This window comes from Taudactylus pleione, unplaced genomic scaffold (assembly GCF_031769625.1).
Source record: "Taudactylus pleione unplaced genomic scaffold, aTauple2 ptg000512l, whole genome shotgun sequence".
Taxonomy (NCBI): domain Eukaryota; kingdom Metazoa; phylum Chordata; class Amphibia; order Anura; family Myobatrachidae; genus Taudactylus; species Taudactylus pleione.
Genome location: NW_028284914.1, coordinates 1696671 through 1713175, shown reverse-complemented (window position 1 = coordinate 1713175; position 16505 = coordinate 1696671). Strand labels below are relative to the sequence as shown.

Sequence of the window (16505 nt, the reverse complement as noted above, 5' to 3'; positions counted from 1 at the left end):
GTCGAACGCAGGTGTGCCAGTGAGTTTCAATGCCGTTGCATGGGCGTGCATAAATTATCCACTGCAATGCCTTACACAGCCTGAGGTCTCATAGCGTGCGCAGAAGTAAGCAATTCCTGAGTAAGGTCTGGGCTTCATTATATGTGCGTATGGGTCTGATGTTACTCGATGTTACCGACTGTTTCTCTATGTTCCCCTAGTATACGAATGTGAGTCCTTATGTCAGGCTGCGATCGCATTGCGAATGCAGACATTTAAATAACGCCGCTGATATTAGCAACGCAGTTTTGTGCGTATCAGCAGAATAGCGATCCGTAGTGGATCAGGCCCCCGGTAACCTAATTCGGACACTAACATTCTGTGCAATAGAGTAAGACAAAGCGGGCAGCCGAAATCTCAATGTCTGCCATTCAGCCATACGTACTTGATAGATGTCCATCAGCAGGCCAGCTGCCACCATGCCCAGCCCGGCCATCAGGAAGGGCAGAAACACCTGGGCAGCAATGGAGAAGAACGTCTCCTGGAGGAACCCATGCGGCGATCTCCAAAGTTTGCATTTGAAACCTCTCAGCTTCCCACCATAATAGCAGAGCTCCAGTTCTAACTGAGTGACCACCATTGTCTCCTAACCCATAACCACCAGGTCCAAATCGGAATCGGGTGACCTGCAAAACCAGCAGGACGGGGATCGGTACCGAACGGAGTCGTCCTTCATCGTCGGATCATCATGGTAAGAGTTTGTGAAACCGTCCGTCAACCATTCCAGTGGGGTGGTGCAGATGTCATCCACGGCGTGGTCCCATAGGTGGGAAGCGCTATAAAGGAGAAGTCTGCTCTTCGGACTCTACTGAGCCTCAACCACCGGCGAGCGGAACACGAGAGGTTACTGAGATGTTTCCTTCTGCAATATAAGCACTAAACAAGTGACCTCTAAGAAGAACAAGACTGACCAGCTGTAAGTAAGGACTACAGGACCTCAGGCTACAATAGTGGTTTCCTATCAGCCATGTGGTTACAGCTGATAATGCACTTGTATAGTAAGACAGCTCTGTAGGCAGGGGGCATTATCTCTCTACACCAAGATGTAGGATCCCATCACACAGTAATCATCCCCACGCCTCTCGCGTTCTATCAGTAGGATGTCAGCGCAGCTTCCTCCTGCAGTTCCCCGGAATAAGCAGCAGATTCAGAGAAAGAGATATAGGAAGGGGTGATGGGCAGCTCTATATCGTAGCTGTGCGTCCTGGGAAGGAGATGTCTGAAGGTAATATCTGGAGGGCGGCTCCGATCCCGGAATATCGGGAGGGCGGCTGCGATCCCGGAGAGCGGCCAACCTGCAGCCAGAGATTCTAATCAGCCGTCATCATCTTTCTCTTTGCCTGGTTTATGGGCCTCTAGATAAAGATCCTGCTTTCTAGGGTTTGTCTCAGAGAACTGAACCCTTGGACACCACACGCGGAGCGATGGAGCGATATAGGGGCCGATCTGACGGATTGGAACGATGTCGCCGCTATTTCGTTCCGTGCGTGGGTATGACGTCGGCCAGCGGGCCTAATTCAGACCCACTGGCGAGCGCTGAGCGCTCGCCAGAGGGTCGATGTTGGCCCAGTGTGCATGCGTCGCTCGGGGTCTCGCACCAAAGGGGGCGTGCTGTCGATGGTGAGTGACAGCACGCCCCCTTTGGTGGGCGTGCCGGGGGCGTGGCTGCCCAGACGGAGGCGTTCCCATGGGAATGCCTACCGTCTGGGGCCGGCCCCACTGACATCACTAGTGATGTCAGTGGGAGTGCTTTTGGCTCTGATAGAGCCAAAAGCACTCTTGGGCTTGCGGCAACGAGACCCTACCGCAAGGGTCTCGTCGCAAGCCCGATGGTCGCGATGGTCTTGACCATCTTTTTGGCCGCTCGCTATAGCTGTGGGTGGTCACCCACAGCTATGCGAGCGGCCAGGAGGCCGCTCTTAAATTCAGAGGGACAGCCCTGAGTCAGAGCGAGCGCTCTGTCATAGCGTCTGGCTCTGAATCAGGGCCAGTGTGCGCTCCCGGTGGGGTCGTCGGTCGCTCCTCCAGATCTTTCTGCTTGGTCAATTGATCTGGGGGATCGACGAACAATCCCATGCAGCGCTACGCGGGTGGGTTGTCGGCATATCGGGCGGTCAGGCACCAGGTCGCTCCTAGTGTGGGGACCGCCTGATACTTCGGCAGTCGGATCTGCCGTTGCATCGCTAGGTGCATATCGCACCGTGTATGAGGGCCTTAAGAGTTAAAGCATTGTGGGCCTGATTAAGAGGTGCACGCAGTCGCCGCTGCCGCCATCACATGCACTATCGACGTTTGCAGCAGCCCATCGCGGCCATCACAATGCACGCTCGTATAGCCTGTGGGTGGTGACCCACAGCTATACGAGCGTCCAGGAGGACGCTCCATTTTCATGGAGCCCGGCCCTCATTCAGAGCGTACGGCTCTGAATGAGGGCCTATGTGAGGCGCTGCGGAACACTTGTGGCACCATATAAATAAATTATAATAATAATAATAATCAGAGAAATCCAGAGCACAGACCGGGACGACGTTCTGCTTTGACGTTATAACAGCCATTATTAGCAACAGCTTATTACAGGAAGATTCAAATTAAGAATTTTTAACCCCTTCGCTACTGAGCCTGTTTCAGGCACTTTTGGGACAACTCATATACCAACATCTATATCAGTAATTATTTGTGTAGCACCCACACATATTATACTTACTTTCTTCCAAAAATGTGCATTACTTTTGGATATTTCTTCTCGGGCGGCAGAGACAGTCTACCCAAAATGGCCGAAAAAAATGCTTTTTGGTTTTTTAAACTAGAATTTGCAAAAACGTGAACAAGAAGTAACCATTACCAGTAGCAAGAGCTACTGGACCTCATTCAGAGACGGTCGAAGCGGCCGCACGGGAAAAGGGGCCGGATATGCAAATGATTCCCTCGCAAGTTGCGTCCCTAAGTTCGGATCGGTAGCTGGCCGACCAAGGGGAGGAAGCGGTCGGAATGAAAAAAAATACACCCCCTTCTCGTACGCATTGCACGTCATCTCCGGGCATATAAGGATTAATCTAGACCATCGGGAACCATCGGAACTGGCTGACCATACCCTCTCTTAAGCTCTACGATCATGTCAGTGTAAAAACCTCCCATGTCACATGTGCCATGACGCTACTTTGTTAATTATGCACTCCCATAAACCGTATGCACTCCCATAAAAAGCCGTTCGCATAATTAGGCACGCCTGCGTTCGGATCTCCACTCCCCCGTTTTCAAGCACCTTCCCCTGTTACCACCCACAAACGCCTCATTCTGTCACTCAAACTACCGACCTGGCTGTGTTCAAGGAGAGAGAAATTTCTGTTCGTAGCGGCTAGTTTGCGCACGCGCATTGCGAACTTTACGCATGCGCAGTATAGCGAACATCGGTGGCGTACGACCGTGCGGCCGCTTCGACCGACTCTGAATGAGGTCCACTGTGTGGTTCCAGATTCTACGCAGAAGGTTCTCATGATCTGAATCTGAATCAAATGCGTTTAGTGATGCCAGGATGGGAGAGGATGGGAGAGGCCTGGGTATTATAACACCCCCATCTCTAGACTTTATTAATGCGTTCTGTATTATAGGGTGTATTATCTGCTGGCTATCAGGCCATCTGCTAGTCAACTACTATGGGAATACGGTCATAACACCGACACCCGGCAGTAAGTATTGTAAGTAAATCCCGTCGGTAAGTATTGGGGTTTATGGGGGAGGGTTAGGCACTAGGGGGAGTGTTAGGGGGGAGGGTTATGGGTACTGACCGACAGGTGTCATTATCTTAACGTGCTAAAATACCGTCGTTGGTATCCCGTACCCAAACCCTACCAAGAGGGCTGATTGTTTGAAAGGGGAAACTACCCTATTTGAAATGAAGGTGCTCCTGAGTGTCTAAATGCCAGGTTAGGGCAGACTGGGCACGTTCAATGCCTTCCCCCATCCACTAGCCCCGCAGTGTAGGTTTATTTATTTATTACCAGTTATTTATATAGCGCACACATATTCCGCAGCACTGTACAGAGAATATTTGGCCATTCACATCAGTCCCTGCCCCAGCGGAGCTTACACTCTATGGCCCTGATTCAGAGCCGGACGCTCTGACCAGAGCGCTCGCTCTGAATCAGGGCCCTCCTCCATTAATATGGAGCGTCCTCCTGGACGCTCGTATAGCTGTGGGGCACCACCCACAGCATATACGAGTGTGCAAATAGATGGTCGCGATGGTCTTGACCATCGCGACCATCGGAATTGCAAGGGAAACTCTGCGGTTGGGTTTCCCTGCCGCAAGGCCAGGAGTGATTTTGGCTCTATCAGAGCCAAAATCACTCCCACTGACATCACTACTGATGTCAGTGGGGCCGGCTTCAGACGGTAGGCGTTCCCATGGGAACGCCTCCGTCTGGCAGGCACGCCCCCGGAACGCCCACCAAAGGGGGCGTGCTGTCAATCAACATCGACAGCACGCCCCCTTTGGTGCGAGACCCGGAGCGATGGAAAGTCCTTCGCTCGCCGGGTCTCGCGCATGCGCACGACAGAGCTCCCTCCGTCGTGCGCATGCGCAGTGGGGACCATCGACCCACTTGCGAGCGTACTGCCGCTCGCGAGTGGGTCTGAATGACCCCCTATATTCCCTATCACATGCTCACACACACATTAGGGTTAATTTTGTTGGGAGCCAATTAAAACTAACAGTATATTTTTGGAGTGTCGGAGGAAACCGGAGCAACCGGAGGAAACCCACGCAAGCACAGAGAGAATATACAAACTCCACACATGTCCATAGTGGGAATCGAACCCACAACCCCAGTGCTGTGAGGAAGTAATGCTGACCATTACACCGTCTGTGCTGCCCCAGGCTGGTTTTGGCTGGTATTAAAGGGACTCCCCTCAGGTAACCGGGTGTACCCGAGTTTGTGGGAGCCAGAACGGGGGAAATGTCTATGAAAGTTTCTAAACAGCTATTCCTGGAGGGAGCGGGTCTTTAATGACATAATCAACCCCCTGGGCGCGACGATGTAATCAAGCCCGACTGCTCCCAGCTCCCAGCTACATGAACTATTAAGGAGGGATTTGTAGGGAAATCAAATAACTGAAATATTTAAATGGCTTCTGTTATATTTTCTATTTCCTTTTATACCGAGAGGCCTATTTGCTAATCTGCGATGAAAAGGCTCATTTTATCCTGGCGATATATATATAAAAAATCAGTTCTTGCTGCAATTTAAGAAGAAAAGTTCACCCGGGCAGCTGACTGATAACCAGGTCCCTGGCGATGCTGGCTGGCAGGTACCATAGGACCGTAGGCACACAGAACAAATGTAAGGATAAAGGAAATCTCAGATGAAATCCCGTTGATGGGCACTGCCCAGCATCTGCCTGCGGGGTCATCACCATCCAGCAGATGTCTTCTCAGTCTCCCCAGCTCAACAGCAGCACAGAGGAGGATTCCTGAAACAGAAGCCGCTGCAGACTGTAAGAATTAGCTCTTAGCACTGGCCAGAGGTCACCATAGGACAGCAATCAGCCCAGCACTGCTCTCCACAAGACTCTGTTCTAAACAATATCATTTAGTATCTGTTATGTGCAACTTTTTTCCTTCTTCTCCCCTACCCTCTCTTATACTGGCTCTGTCTGTCCCCCTCATTCCCTCTCTCTGTCTGCACCCATCTATCTCCCATGCCTCCCCATCTCTCTCTCTCTCTCCTCCCTGGTCTCTCTCTCTCTCTCTCCTCCCTGGTCTCTCTCTCTCCTCCCTGGTCTCTCTCTCTCCTCCCTGGCCTCTCTCTCTCTCCTCCCTGGTCTCTCTCTCTCCTCCCCGGCCTCTCTCTCTCTCTCCTCCCCGGCCTCTCTCTCTCTCTCCTCCCCGGCCTCTCTCTCTCTCCTCCCCGGCCTCTCTCTCTCTCCTCCCCGGTCTCTCTCTCTCTCTCCTCCCCGGTCTCTCTCTCTCTCTCCTCCCCGGTCTCTCTCTCTCTCTCCTCCCCGGCCTCTCTCTCTCTCTCCTCCCTGGCCTCTCTCTCTCTCCTCCCCGGCCTCTCTCTCTCCTCCCTGGTCTCTCTCTCTCTCCTCCCTGGCCTCTCTCTCTCCTCCCTGGCCTCTCTCTCTCCTCCCTGGCCTCTCTCTCTCCTCCCCGGCCTCTCTCTCTCTCCTCCCCGGTCTCTCTCTCTCTCCTCCCTGGTCTCTCTCTCTCCTCCCTGGTCTCTCTCTCCTCCCTGGTCTCTCTCTGTCTCTCTCCTCCCTGGTCTCTCTCTCTCTCTCTCTCTCCTCCCTGGTCTCTCTCTCTCTCCTCCCTGGTCTCTCTCTCTCTCCTCCCTAGTCTCTCTCTCTCCTCCCTGGCCTCTCTCTCTCTCTCCTCCCTGGCCTCTCTCTCTCTCTCTCTCCTCCCTGGCCTCTCTCTCTCTCCTCCCTGGCCTCTCTCTCTCTCCTCACTGGTCTCTCTCTCTCTCCTCCCTGGTCTCTCTCTCTCCTCCCCGGTCTCTCTCTCTCTCCTCCCTGGTCTCTCTCTCTCCTCCCCGCTCTCTCTCTCTCTGTCCTCCCCGGTCTCTCTCTCTCCTCCCCGGTCTCTCTCTCTCTCCTCCCCGGTCTCTCTCTCTCTCCTCCCCGGTCTCTCTCTCTCTCCTCCCCGGTCTCTCTCTCTCTCTCCTCCCTGGTCTCTCTCTCTCTCCTCCCTGGTCTCTCTCTCTTCCCCCTCGTCTCCCTCTAACACTCTTCTCTTTTCTCTCTCCACTTTTTTTTTTTGAGATTACATTTTATTTCACTCTCTTTTCTCTCTCTCCCCTTCCCCCTTTTTTCGCTCATTCTTTTCTCCTCCCCTTCTTTCTCTTTCCTCCCTTGTTTCTCTCTCTCCCCTTCTTTTCACGCCTCCCACTGGAAGCCAGCCATTTCCAACAGGACTGGTCAGCATGGAGGAGGTAGGGAGTCTGTCAGAAGGCGATGGAGTCCCTCCACTAATCCTGCTCCGAGACCTTCAACCTGCATACAGGGCAGTTTGGTGGCAATAAATCTCGGCCACGGTGGCCACCAGGAGAGCCCGGCATTGCCGGTATATGCGGTGGCTCTCGACAGGGGACACCACAACATCCAACCCTCACTGCGCATGTCATGGATGCACGGATTAGTAGGATACAGTATATAGTAACTAAAGCTATGAAAACATTCTACCACGATTTCATAATGCAATGTGCCATCTAACCACTAGAGGGCACTTTTCTATTTTATTTTCGTTCCTACAGTTGCTATTCTCTTCCCAGTATAACCAGTCCTGTATCGCTTGTCCTATCTGGTTGAGCTGATATGTCACTGGCATGAGCACAGGAGGTGTTTATCTGATGCCGGAGGGCAAAGTGACCTGTTCACAGCGCCAAAGAGCATTAAAGGGCCCGAACATTGGTTTTCAACATTTGTAATCATTTTTGCTGAATGACAAGATAACAACGTGGGAGAAATCTTCGGGCTGCAGGTGACGATGTGTAGGCTATGCAGACGGTGCGCGAGTTCACAACTTGCCGCAGAAAGCTTTTTAGGTCGGTGGGCGCAGTATTTATTATTTTTATGAAGAACTGTATATATCAAACAAACACAATCAATGAACAAATTAACATCCTGCACGGAGGGTAAATAAATCTATAATAGATGAATCAGGCCCAATGTTTAGACACGTGCGTAAATTTCTAATAGAGAAAAAATAAGGACATTTTTTTTGATGCTTGTTTTTTTTTGTATAAAAGAGGAGGGGGAGAAAGAGGAGGCAGGGGGGATAGATAACAGGGAAAGGGAATAGGGGTTTCCTCTCGGACGAAAGCTAGAACCATCGGAGCATCTGAATGGAGATAGAAATTTTCAATAATTTTTTTGGGGTGTCCCTATTTTTTTTTAAAAACTTTTTTTGACACAGATTATTTTTAAATGACATTCCCAGGGGTGCAGGCTATTTTTTTTTAAGCCTGCACCCCTAAATCCCAATTCTGCACTTTTTTTCACCACCTATTCAGTGGTGAAAAGTTAGCCCTGTTTTTTTTCAAAGTCTTTTCGAACCTGCAAAAAGTCTTTGAAATTGAATAGGGGGATAATTGAAATCGACGAATATGACGTCATCGGCGATACCGAAATTTTCGCTCCAAATTGAATACCCCTGTAATTGTCCATACACAGGGCGATCTGGATGCTGGGCTATGTCAGATTTGACCATACATATATACGCCCTGTCAGCCACCATAGAGCCGATCACTGCCCTATAGTACAATCTACAGATCTGAATATAAAGGCGCCACCTACTGACCAAATGACCATAAAAATTGGTGGAATACTTGCTCGCCATTACCAAATAACAGCTCTTGAACACAGGGTCTCATTCAGAGCCGCTCGTAAGCGGCCGTACGTTCGTTCCGAGCGATGTTCGCACATCAGTCAGTGCGGCCGAAAATCGTTTGTTCGCTATATAGCGAATGCCTGCTCTTTTGAGTGACAGGAGGAGGCGTATGTGGGTGGTAACAGGGGAAGGTGCTTGAAAACGGGGAGTGGAGATCTGAACGCAGGCGTGCTTAAAGGTCAAAACGGGCGTTTTAGGGGTGTGCATAACTAATACAGCAGCGTCATTGACCATGTCACTGGGTTATTTTATAGCCAGAACTGCTCGCAATATAGCGGTAGGAAAAACCAACCACAAGAATAGCGAGCAGTTCATACGCTGGTCGATGTACTCGATTAATCTAATAAATAGCGGACATGACGTATGATGCGAGCGGCCAGGGGGCGTATTTTTCAAATAAACGACTGCATGTTTTGTTCGCTCGTTCAGACATAGAGGCGGCAACAGACCGCAAAGAGCGAACGGTTCATTTGAATAGCCACCCCCTTTTTCTGAACGAGCGAGCGCTAATAGCGTCCGGCTCTGAATCAGGGCCACAGCTTCTATGGTACATCTTTTAGACAGCAAAACAAATGTTTTTTTAAAGTAAGTGTAACCTCCAAAACGTTTTTGCTAAAATGTGTTAAGAATAGAATGTAAATGTATATGTTACACTTCTATGCAGACTATCAGCAGCCTCCAGGGTTTCTGCCTGTAACTTCATAAATTACCTGGCCCCACCCCTGGTGATGTCATACTACACCCCCAATTACATCACTCACAATAGGCAACTCCCACTAAAATGCTGTATTGTGAGAAGATTATTACATCTCATTACTACTGATAGGACAGCACAGGGGGTGGGGATTAAATGGATTATGGAGAAGAGAAGCAAAACAATGGCCTCTGTACTGAATGGTGAGCTCTGTAAATGGATTGGTTTTATGAACTAGGTAACGGGAAACTAGATCATTCTTAATCCTAGTCATTTTAAAGAATATTAAGAATACAAACTCCTCGACACCAGAAATGTACATTTGCCCCTGGCCCGTTTTTGAAATGTACCCTACCTTAGCAATTGGGTGTATATATTAATATCCACTGCAGGAATGTGCATTACTATTGGACGCTTGTAACATAAAAGAAAGCGAACAAGATGCACCACAGCTACTGAATCCCTGCTATCAATGGGCCTGATTCAGAGCCGCTCGTAAGCGGCCGCTCGTTCGTTCCGACCGATGTTCGCACAACTGCGCATGCGTACGGATTTTAATTCGCATGCGCGAACCAGTCAGTGCGGCCGAAAATCGTGTGCTCGCTAAATAGCGAATGCCTGCTATTTTGAGTGACAGAATGAGGAGTTTGTGGGTGGTAACAGGGGAAGGTGCTTGAAAACGGGGAGTGGAGATCAGAATGCAGGCATTTTAAGGGTGTGCATAATTACTAAAGCAGCGTCATCGACCACGTCACTTTGTTAGAACTGCTCGCATGATTGTGGTAGGAAAAACCAACCACAAGAATAGTGAGCAGTTCATACGCCGTCCGATGTACTCAATTAATCTAATAAATAGCGGACATGACGCATGATGCGAGCGGCCAGGGGGCGTTTTCTCAAAATTACGTTCGCATGTTTTGTTCGCTCGTTCAGACATAGAGGCGTGAACAGACTGCAAAGAGCGAACGGTTCATTTAAATAGCCAGCCCCTTTTTCTGGACGAGCGAGCGCAAATAGCGTCCGGCTCTGAATCAGGCCCTATGCCAGCACAAGAGCCAGGCTTGGGATCAGCCAACAAAGCAAGTCGGTGGCATGGGATGGATTTCTGAGGAATGTGGCAGCATGCGGTACAGCTACGAAATGGCTGACCATGTAAGCAGAGATTTTCAGTCAACTAAGGAAGTGATACATTTACAAGATTTGTTTTGTTATGGCTATAATTTGTTTTTCTTACCTGTACCACATCTAGGACCATCCCAGCCAGCACCATGCCCAGCCCTGCTAGTAGGTACGGCAACAAGACCTGCATGGTGATAGAGAGAGAGGACTCCTCTCCCGGCCTACGCATGGGGGGCTTCTTCTCTGGGGGCCGTTTTTCCGGAACGAGGGGAGCCTCCTCTTCCATGATCTCCCTGGTGACGGCTCTGCTCTCATTCTGTTTGCCTTTTTTCTTTGCTCTTTGCTTGGATCGTTCCTCATTTTTGGCACGGCCGTCCTTCCTCCTCTGCCGGGTCTCCTCACCTTTCATGGTGACCTGGCTGAACACACGGATATGTCACACTGCAGAGATAATGACAGTATTTACTCTAGTGTTCTGATATGAAACCTACAAACAGCCTGAATAAGGGTCCCGCCAGCCATTGATCATATTTGTTAGAGCAATGAAAATTCTACTGCAGTGATGGGGCCACATGTGGCCCTCTGTGCCTTCATCTGCGGCCCCTAGCACCTAACTGCTTCATTTGTTGTAACTGATGAGACTGGTTCCAAAAATTTTATTACAGATTAGCGTTTGCCAGCAGCTTCGATCGCGTGGATGTCTGTTATAGCTCAGCGGAACTAATTTTACAGACAGTAGTGGCATCTAATACTGCAATGTATATTTTATATTATAGACACTGATCACAAAATGTCTTTGTAAACAATATTCGCAGTTTTTCCTGCAGGGATTAACACAAAAAGATGAAAAGGGCTACTAACTCGTGAGCAAGCCACTTAACCTACAGTAATACTGAAAGGTTGCAAGTAACATGAGCAGTGACTATCATAAGTAGTTTTTGTCTTGGTGCGCCATCTACTGGATTGACATCTACACTGCAACTTCATGAGTCAGGATAAGATGCCTGATTAGGGCCGAATATATAGTTGGATTTTCCTGCGAAATAGATATATTTATACATACATATTTTACTATTTGCAATCGGGGTATATTTACTAAAGTGAGAGTTTTATAAGTGAAGATGTTGCCCATAGCAACCAATCAGATTCTAGCTATTATCTTCTAGAAGGTGCTAGTAAAATGTTAAGTAGAATCTGATTGGTTGCTATGGGCAACATCTCGACTTCTAAAAACTCTCACTTTAGTAAATAAACCCCTGAGTGTCAAGCGTCTGGTTTTTCCTTTATTGCTCCTCTCCCTGATGCCACATTGAGTTAATACATACCTCAGTTTCTTTCTACGTAACTAAGATAGACAATATTGAAATCGCAATCCAAATTCATCCCGTAGTTTTTGCGTGACGCCGGAACAAAGAAAAATTCCGGAATTTTTTTTTTTGCCTTCATAGATCATACATTGGACCTCATTCAGACCCGGTCGCAAGCGCTGATCGCTCGCAACCGGGTCGATGTTTAGGCCCTGCACACGCACAGCGGCTGCACTGCACGTGCGCAAGTCCTGGAGCGATAGAGAAATTTTGTCGCTCCGGAGCTCACTACAAAAGGGGCGGCTGTCGATGTTGATCGACAGCTCGACACGTTTTGTAGGCGTGGCGGGAGGGTGGTTTCACCATCGCGACCATCAACCTGGTCGGTCGCTAAAGCTGTGGGTAGTAACCCACAGATTAGCTAGTGACCAGGAGGCCGCACTTGAAAAGTCAAGCGGCCGCCCTCATTCAGAGCGAGCGCTTCTTGCGACCGCTTCTGAATGAGGGCCATAGGGCCTCATTCAGAGGCGGTCGGAGGATGCAAGCGGTCGCTCAGAAACTGGGCCGCCGCTTGCATCCTGACCGGCCGCCTCTGTTTCGGTCGTTAGGCTGTGGGTTAACAACCACAGCTCTAACGACCGCTAGGGTGATGGTCGCGATGGTCATTGACCATCGCGACCATCGGGGCTTACGACGAGACCCTAGGGTAAGGTCTCACTTGTCGTAAGCCCCGGAGAGCTTCTGGCTCTGTCAGAGCCGGAAACTCTCCACTGACATCACTAGTGATGTCAGTGGGGCCTCCCCCAAACGGCAGGTGTTCCCATGGAAACTCCTCCGTTTGGGATGCCACCCCCCGGCCCGCCTTCCAAACGGGGCGAGCTGTCAATCAACATCGACAGCTCGCCCCCTTTGGAAAGAGACCCGCTATGACCGGCGCTGTCGGTCGTAGCGGGTCTCACGCATGCGCACGAAGGAGCTGGCTCCCTTGTGCGCATGTGCCCTAGACAAACATCGAGGTGGCCGTGCGGTCGTAGACCGTACGGCCGCCTCTGAATGAAGGCCATAGTCTCAAGTAGCACATTTCTACAAACAAATTTAGTGTACAGACATAACCATTATAGATAGGTGTCACTTTGATTAAATGTATTACTGTAACTTATTACAAGGATTAAGGATAATGGCCCTCATTCAGAGTCTCTCGCAAGATGCGATCGGTCGCTTGCAAAAAGGGGCCGGGTATGCAAATCAAGTGATCGCTCTTTGCGCTGTAAGGATGCCCTCTAAGTCTTAGTGAGCGACGGCAGTTAGCGTACGCTGGACTATAAAACCTCCCACCTGTCACTCGCAGCGCACGTCATTTCCGGGAAGAGTCTGATTAATCGTGAACATCGAGGGCCATCGGAGCTGCTCGCAGCGCTTAGGGTTGACCTAACATACCCCAAGCACTGCGAGCTGTGCAGGCTAAAAAACAACCAAGTCACGTGTACGATGACGCTACTTTGCTAATTATGCACGCCCTTTAAACGCCGTTTTGGCGGCCAGACACGCCTGCGTTCGCACAACCACTCCCCCGTTAACAAGCACCCTTCCCGTTTCCACCCACAAACGGCGCAATCGGTCACTCAAAGCAACGACCTGAAAGTGGCGTGCGAGCTAGCAAAATCAGATCGCAACGAATTACTTGCGCATGCGCACTGCAAATTATACGCATGCGCAGATGTGTGATTATCGCTCCCTGCGAGGGAGCGTGCCCTAACGAGAGACTCTGAATGAGGTCCAATGTGTAGACCGTCTGAAGGTTAGAGGTCCACTAATGTGGACTCTAATGTGTATCGAGTTACCTATCTCAATGACTAGAGATCTTGGGGTATATTTACTAAAAGCTGATTTGGGTCGATTTAGTGTTTTAGGATCTATATTACACATTTACTAAAATGAATTTTGAAATTTTTTTAAATGATGTCAAAATATCATCGCGAATGTGTGATTTAGAACCTGAAATACAAAATCGACCAAATATTGAACAAAATCGACTTTCAGTAAATATAGCCCTAAATCACACATTTACTAGATGATTTTTGACATTGTTTAAAAAAAATATGTAAAAAAATCATCTATTAGTAAATGTGGGATTAAGACCCTGAATTACAAAATCGACCTTTAGCAAATATACCCCCTTGTCTATTTTTGGGTGCGTGATTTGGTGCGATTTATAAACAGAGGAGTCGCATCTACGGTTTAGTTACTGGTGAAAGTCAGCGATTTAGGATGTGGGACAGACTTTCATAGAAATATGGCCACATGCTTTGAACAATAAATAATTATCGGGCACACAAGATAAAGGAAGGTTAAGGCGGCTTCATTTCCAGAAAGCCTGTACACACAAAACTACACGCCTGCATTTGTGAATGGTCTGACATAATGAATTATTACGCTAGGCTGTGTCAACACTGTGCTAATATAAGTATCATGCATGGCCGTGCGGTGACCAGATAAAATCCCTCGCAGGGCTCTTCTGCCAGCACCTGGAGCCATTCTCCGCTAGTCCCACAGATTAAGATATCCGTGTCCTTTTCCAGAGAGGCCGCACGATGACCTAATGTGATAAAAATACACAGGCACCTGTTTATAGCACAGCCCTGTATATATAGTCCGCAGGGAACACAAGTCACACACAGACTCGCTTCACATGGAAAAACGAGGATACAAAATGACTGATAAACGAGTTACGTACTGCAGACATATAACAACCGGGTATTGATTGGAGCTCTTTGTTTTATTATTTGCATATGGTCTAATACCAGTTAACTCGCCGGCACATATAAACTATTTTAATGTAACCTATTAAAAAAAGTTTCTTAGCTGGAGATGTAATAATTGGTATAAGGTAAACACTTTAGATACAGGGAGGTACACTAATTAACATAAATACATAATTACGCTCCACCATTTACATACAGGAGAGAAAGCCCCGCTCGCAAGAGATTATGGACCTCATTCAGACCTGTTTGCAAGCGGGTCGATGTTTAGGCCCTGCGCACGCGCAGCGGCCGCACTGCGCGTGCGCAAGCCCCGGAGCGAGAGAGAAATTCTCTTGCGCCGCAGCTCATTACAAAAGGGGCAGCTGTCGATGTTGATCGACAGCTTGCCCCGTTTTGTAGGCGTGGCGGGGGGGTGGTTTCACAAACGGAGGGCTGCCGTTTTGTGGGAAGCTGCACTGACATCAGCAGTGATGTCAGTGGGGAGCTTCCTGCTCGATCAGAGCAGGAAGCTCCCTGGGGTTTGCGGTTGCCGAGACCCAACCTTAGGGTCCCTTCGCAAGCCCCAATGGTCGCGATGGTCTTGACCATCGCGACCATCGACCTGGTCGGTCGCTAAAGCTGTGGGTGGTAACCCACAGCTTAGCTAGCGACCAGGAGGCCGCACTTCAAAAGCCAAGCGGCCGCCCTCATTCAGAGCGACCGCTCGCATTTTGCGAGCGCCTCTGAATGAGGGCCTATGTTCTAATGGAGATGGGCAGAGACAAAGATGGCGCGGGGAGCAGTGCTGTGAGGCGTTAGAGGAGAGGTGGTAGGTGGGGTTGGGTAAGCTATGCCAGCGCCCAGGATCCCAGCGTTCAGAATCCCGACGACGGCATCCCGACAGAGTTAAGATACGGACACTGGAGGGTGGTAGGTTCAGGGGAAATTTGAGGAAAAATTACTTCACAGAAAGGGTAGAGGACAAGTGGAATAGCCTCCCATCAGAGGTGATAGAGGCTAAGGGGGTCATTCAGACCCGCTCGCGAGCAAATGACGCTCGTAAGCGGGTCGATGTTTGCCGAATGCGCATGCACACGACGGAGGGAGCTCCGTCGTGCGCATGCGCGAGACCCGGCGAGCGACGAGAAATACGTCGCTCGGGGTGTCGCACCAAAGGGGGCGTGCTGTCGATGGTGAGTGAGCCCCCTTTGGTGGGCGTGCCGGTGGCGTGGCTGCCAGACGGAGGCGTACCCATGGGAACGCCTACCGTCTGAAGCCGGCCCCACTGTCATCAGTAATGATGTCAGTGGGAGTGATTTTGGCTCTGATAGAGCCAAAATCACTCCTGGGCTTGCGGCAGCGAGACCCTACCGCAGGGTCTCGTCGCAAGCCCGATGGTCGCGATGGTCAAAGACCATCGCGACCATCTTTTTGGCCGCTCGCGTATGCTGTGGGTGGGTGGTTAAAAATGGGGCAGACTAGATGGGCCAAGTGGTTATCTGCCGTCAAATTCTATGCGTCTATGACACCTGTAGGTAAGTATCCTAACCCTCCCTCCCCACAGCCTATTACTTCACCCCGCAGCCTAACCCTAACCCCACCCCCTAGGTCCTATACTTACCATCAGGATGCTGGGGGCCGAGATTCTGACTAGTGTCGGGATTCTGGCGCTGGCATTCTAAGTGCCGACATCCCAGGCCACCGGACTATAAACGACATCCCAGTAGGCGTCCGTGGGAGGGCATTCTAGAGGAGTGCAGCAGGAGAGAAGTCCTGAAGACCAGATTTAAATGCTGCAACCATATTTTATTAGTTATGTATCCAATACTAACTTAGATAACGTGCCTAAGCCTAACCTCCCCCTCCCCACATCCTAATCCTAACAGCCTCAGTGCCTAAACTAGAACCTCCCCCTTCCCGCACCCTAACACTCCCTCCCCGATGCCTAACCCTCTCCCTTGTGCCTAACCCTAACCCCGCTACCTAACCCTAACCTCCCCCTAACACCCTGATACTTACCTTCGGGATGCCGACGGTTGAGATACTGATGCCGGGATCCCGACCTGTCAGGATTTCGGTGCCGGTATTTTGACCATCGGCTTGCTGCACGCCAGGATGCCAACTACATCCCTTATAGAGAAGTGTTCTCCATATCAATGTGTATGACCTTCCCCTCCTCAGGACCATGTGCAGTAGAATACATGCCTGAACACCCAGCT

General features: G+C 49.9%; 1 protein-coding gene across 4 annotated transcripts in view; it reads right to left on the bottom strand.

Annotated features, from left to right (window-relative positions):
- LOC148501598 (solute carrier family 41 member 1-like) overlaps positions 1 to 16505 on the bottom strand; it is a 51286-nt gene that overhangs the window by 21445 nt on the left and 13336 nt on the right. For 2 of the 4 annotated variants that reach the window (XM_088450229.1, XM_088450226.1), the window contains exon 2: positions 10354 to 10657. In XM_088450229.1, the coding sequence (XP_088306355.1) occupies positions 10354 to 10647 (294 nt within the window). In that variant the 5' untranslated portion in view covers positions 10648 to 10657. Of the gene's footprint in view, positions 1 to 10353; positions 10680 to 16505 lie in introns of all 4 variants that reach the window. The other 2 variants (XM_088450228.1, XM_088450227.1) reach the window with 1 other exon arrangement.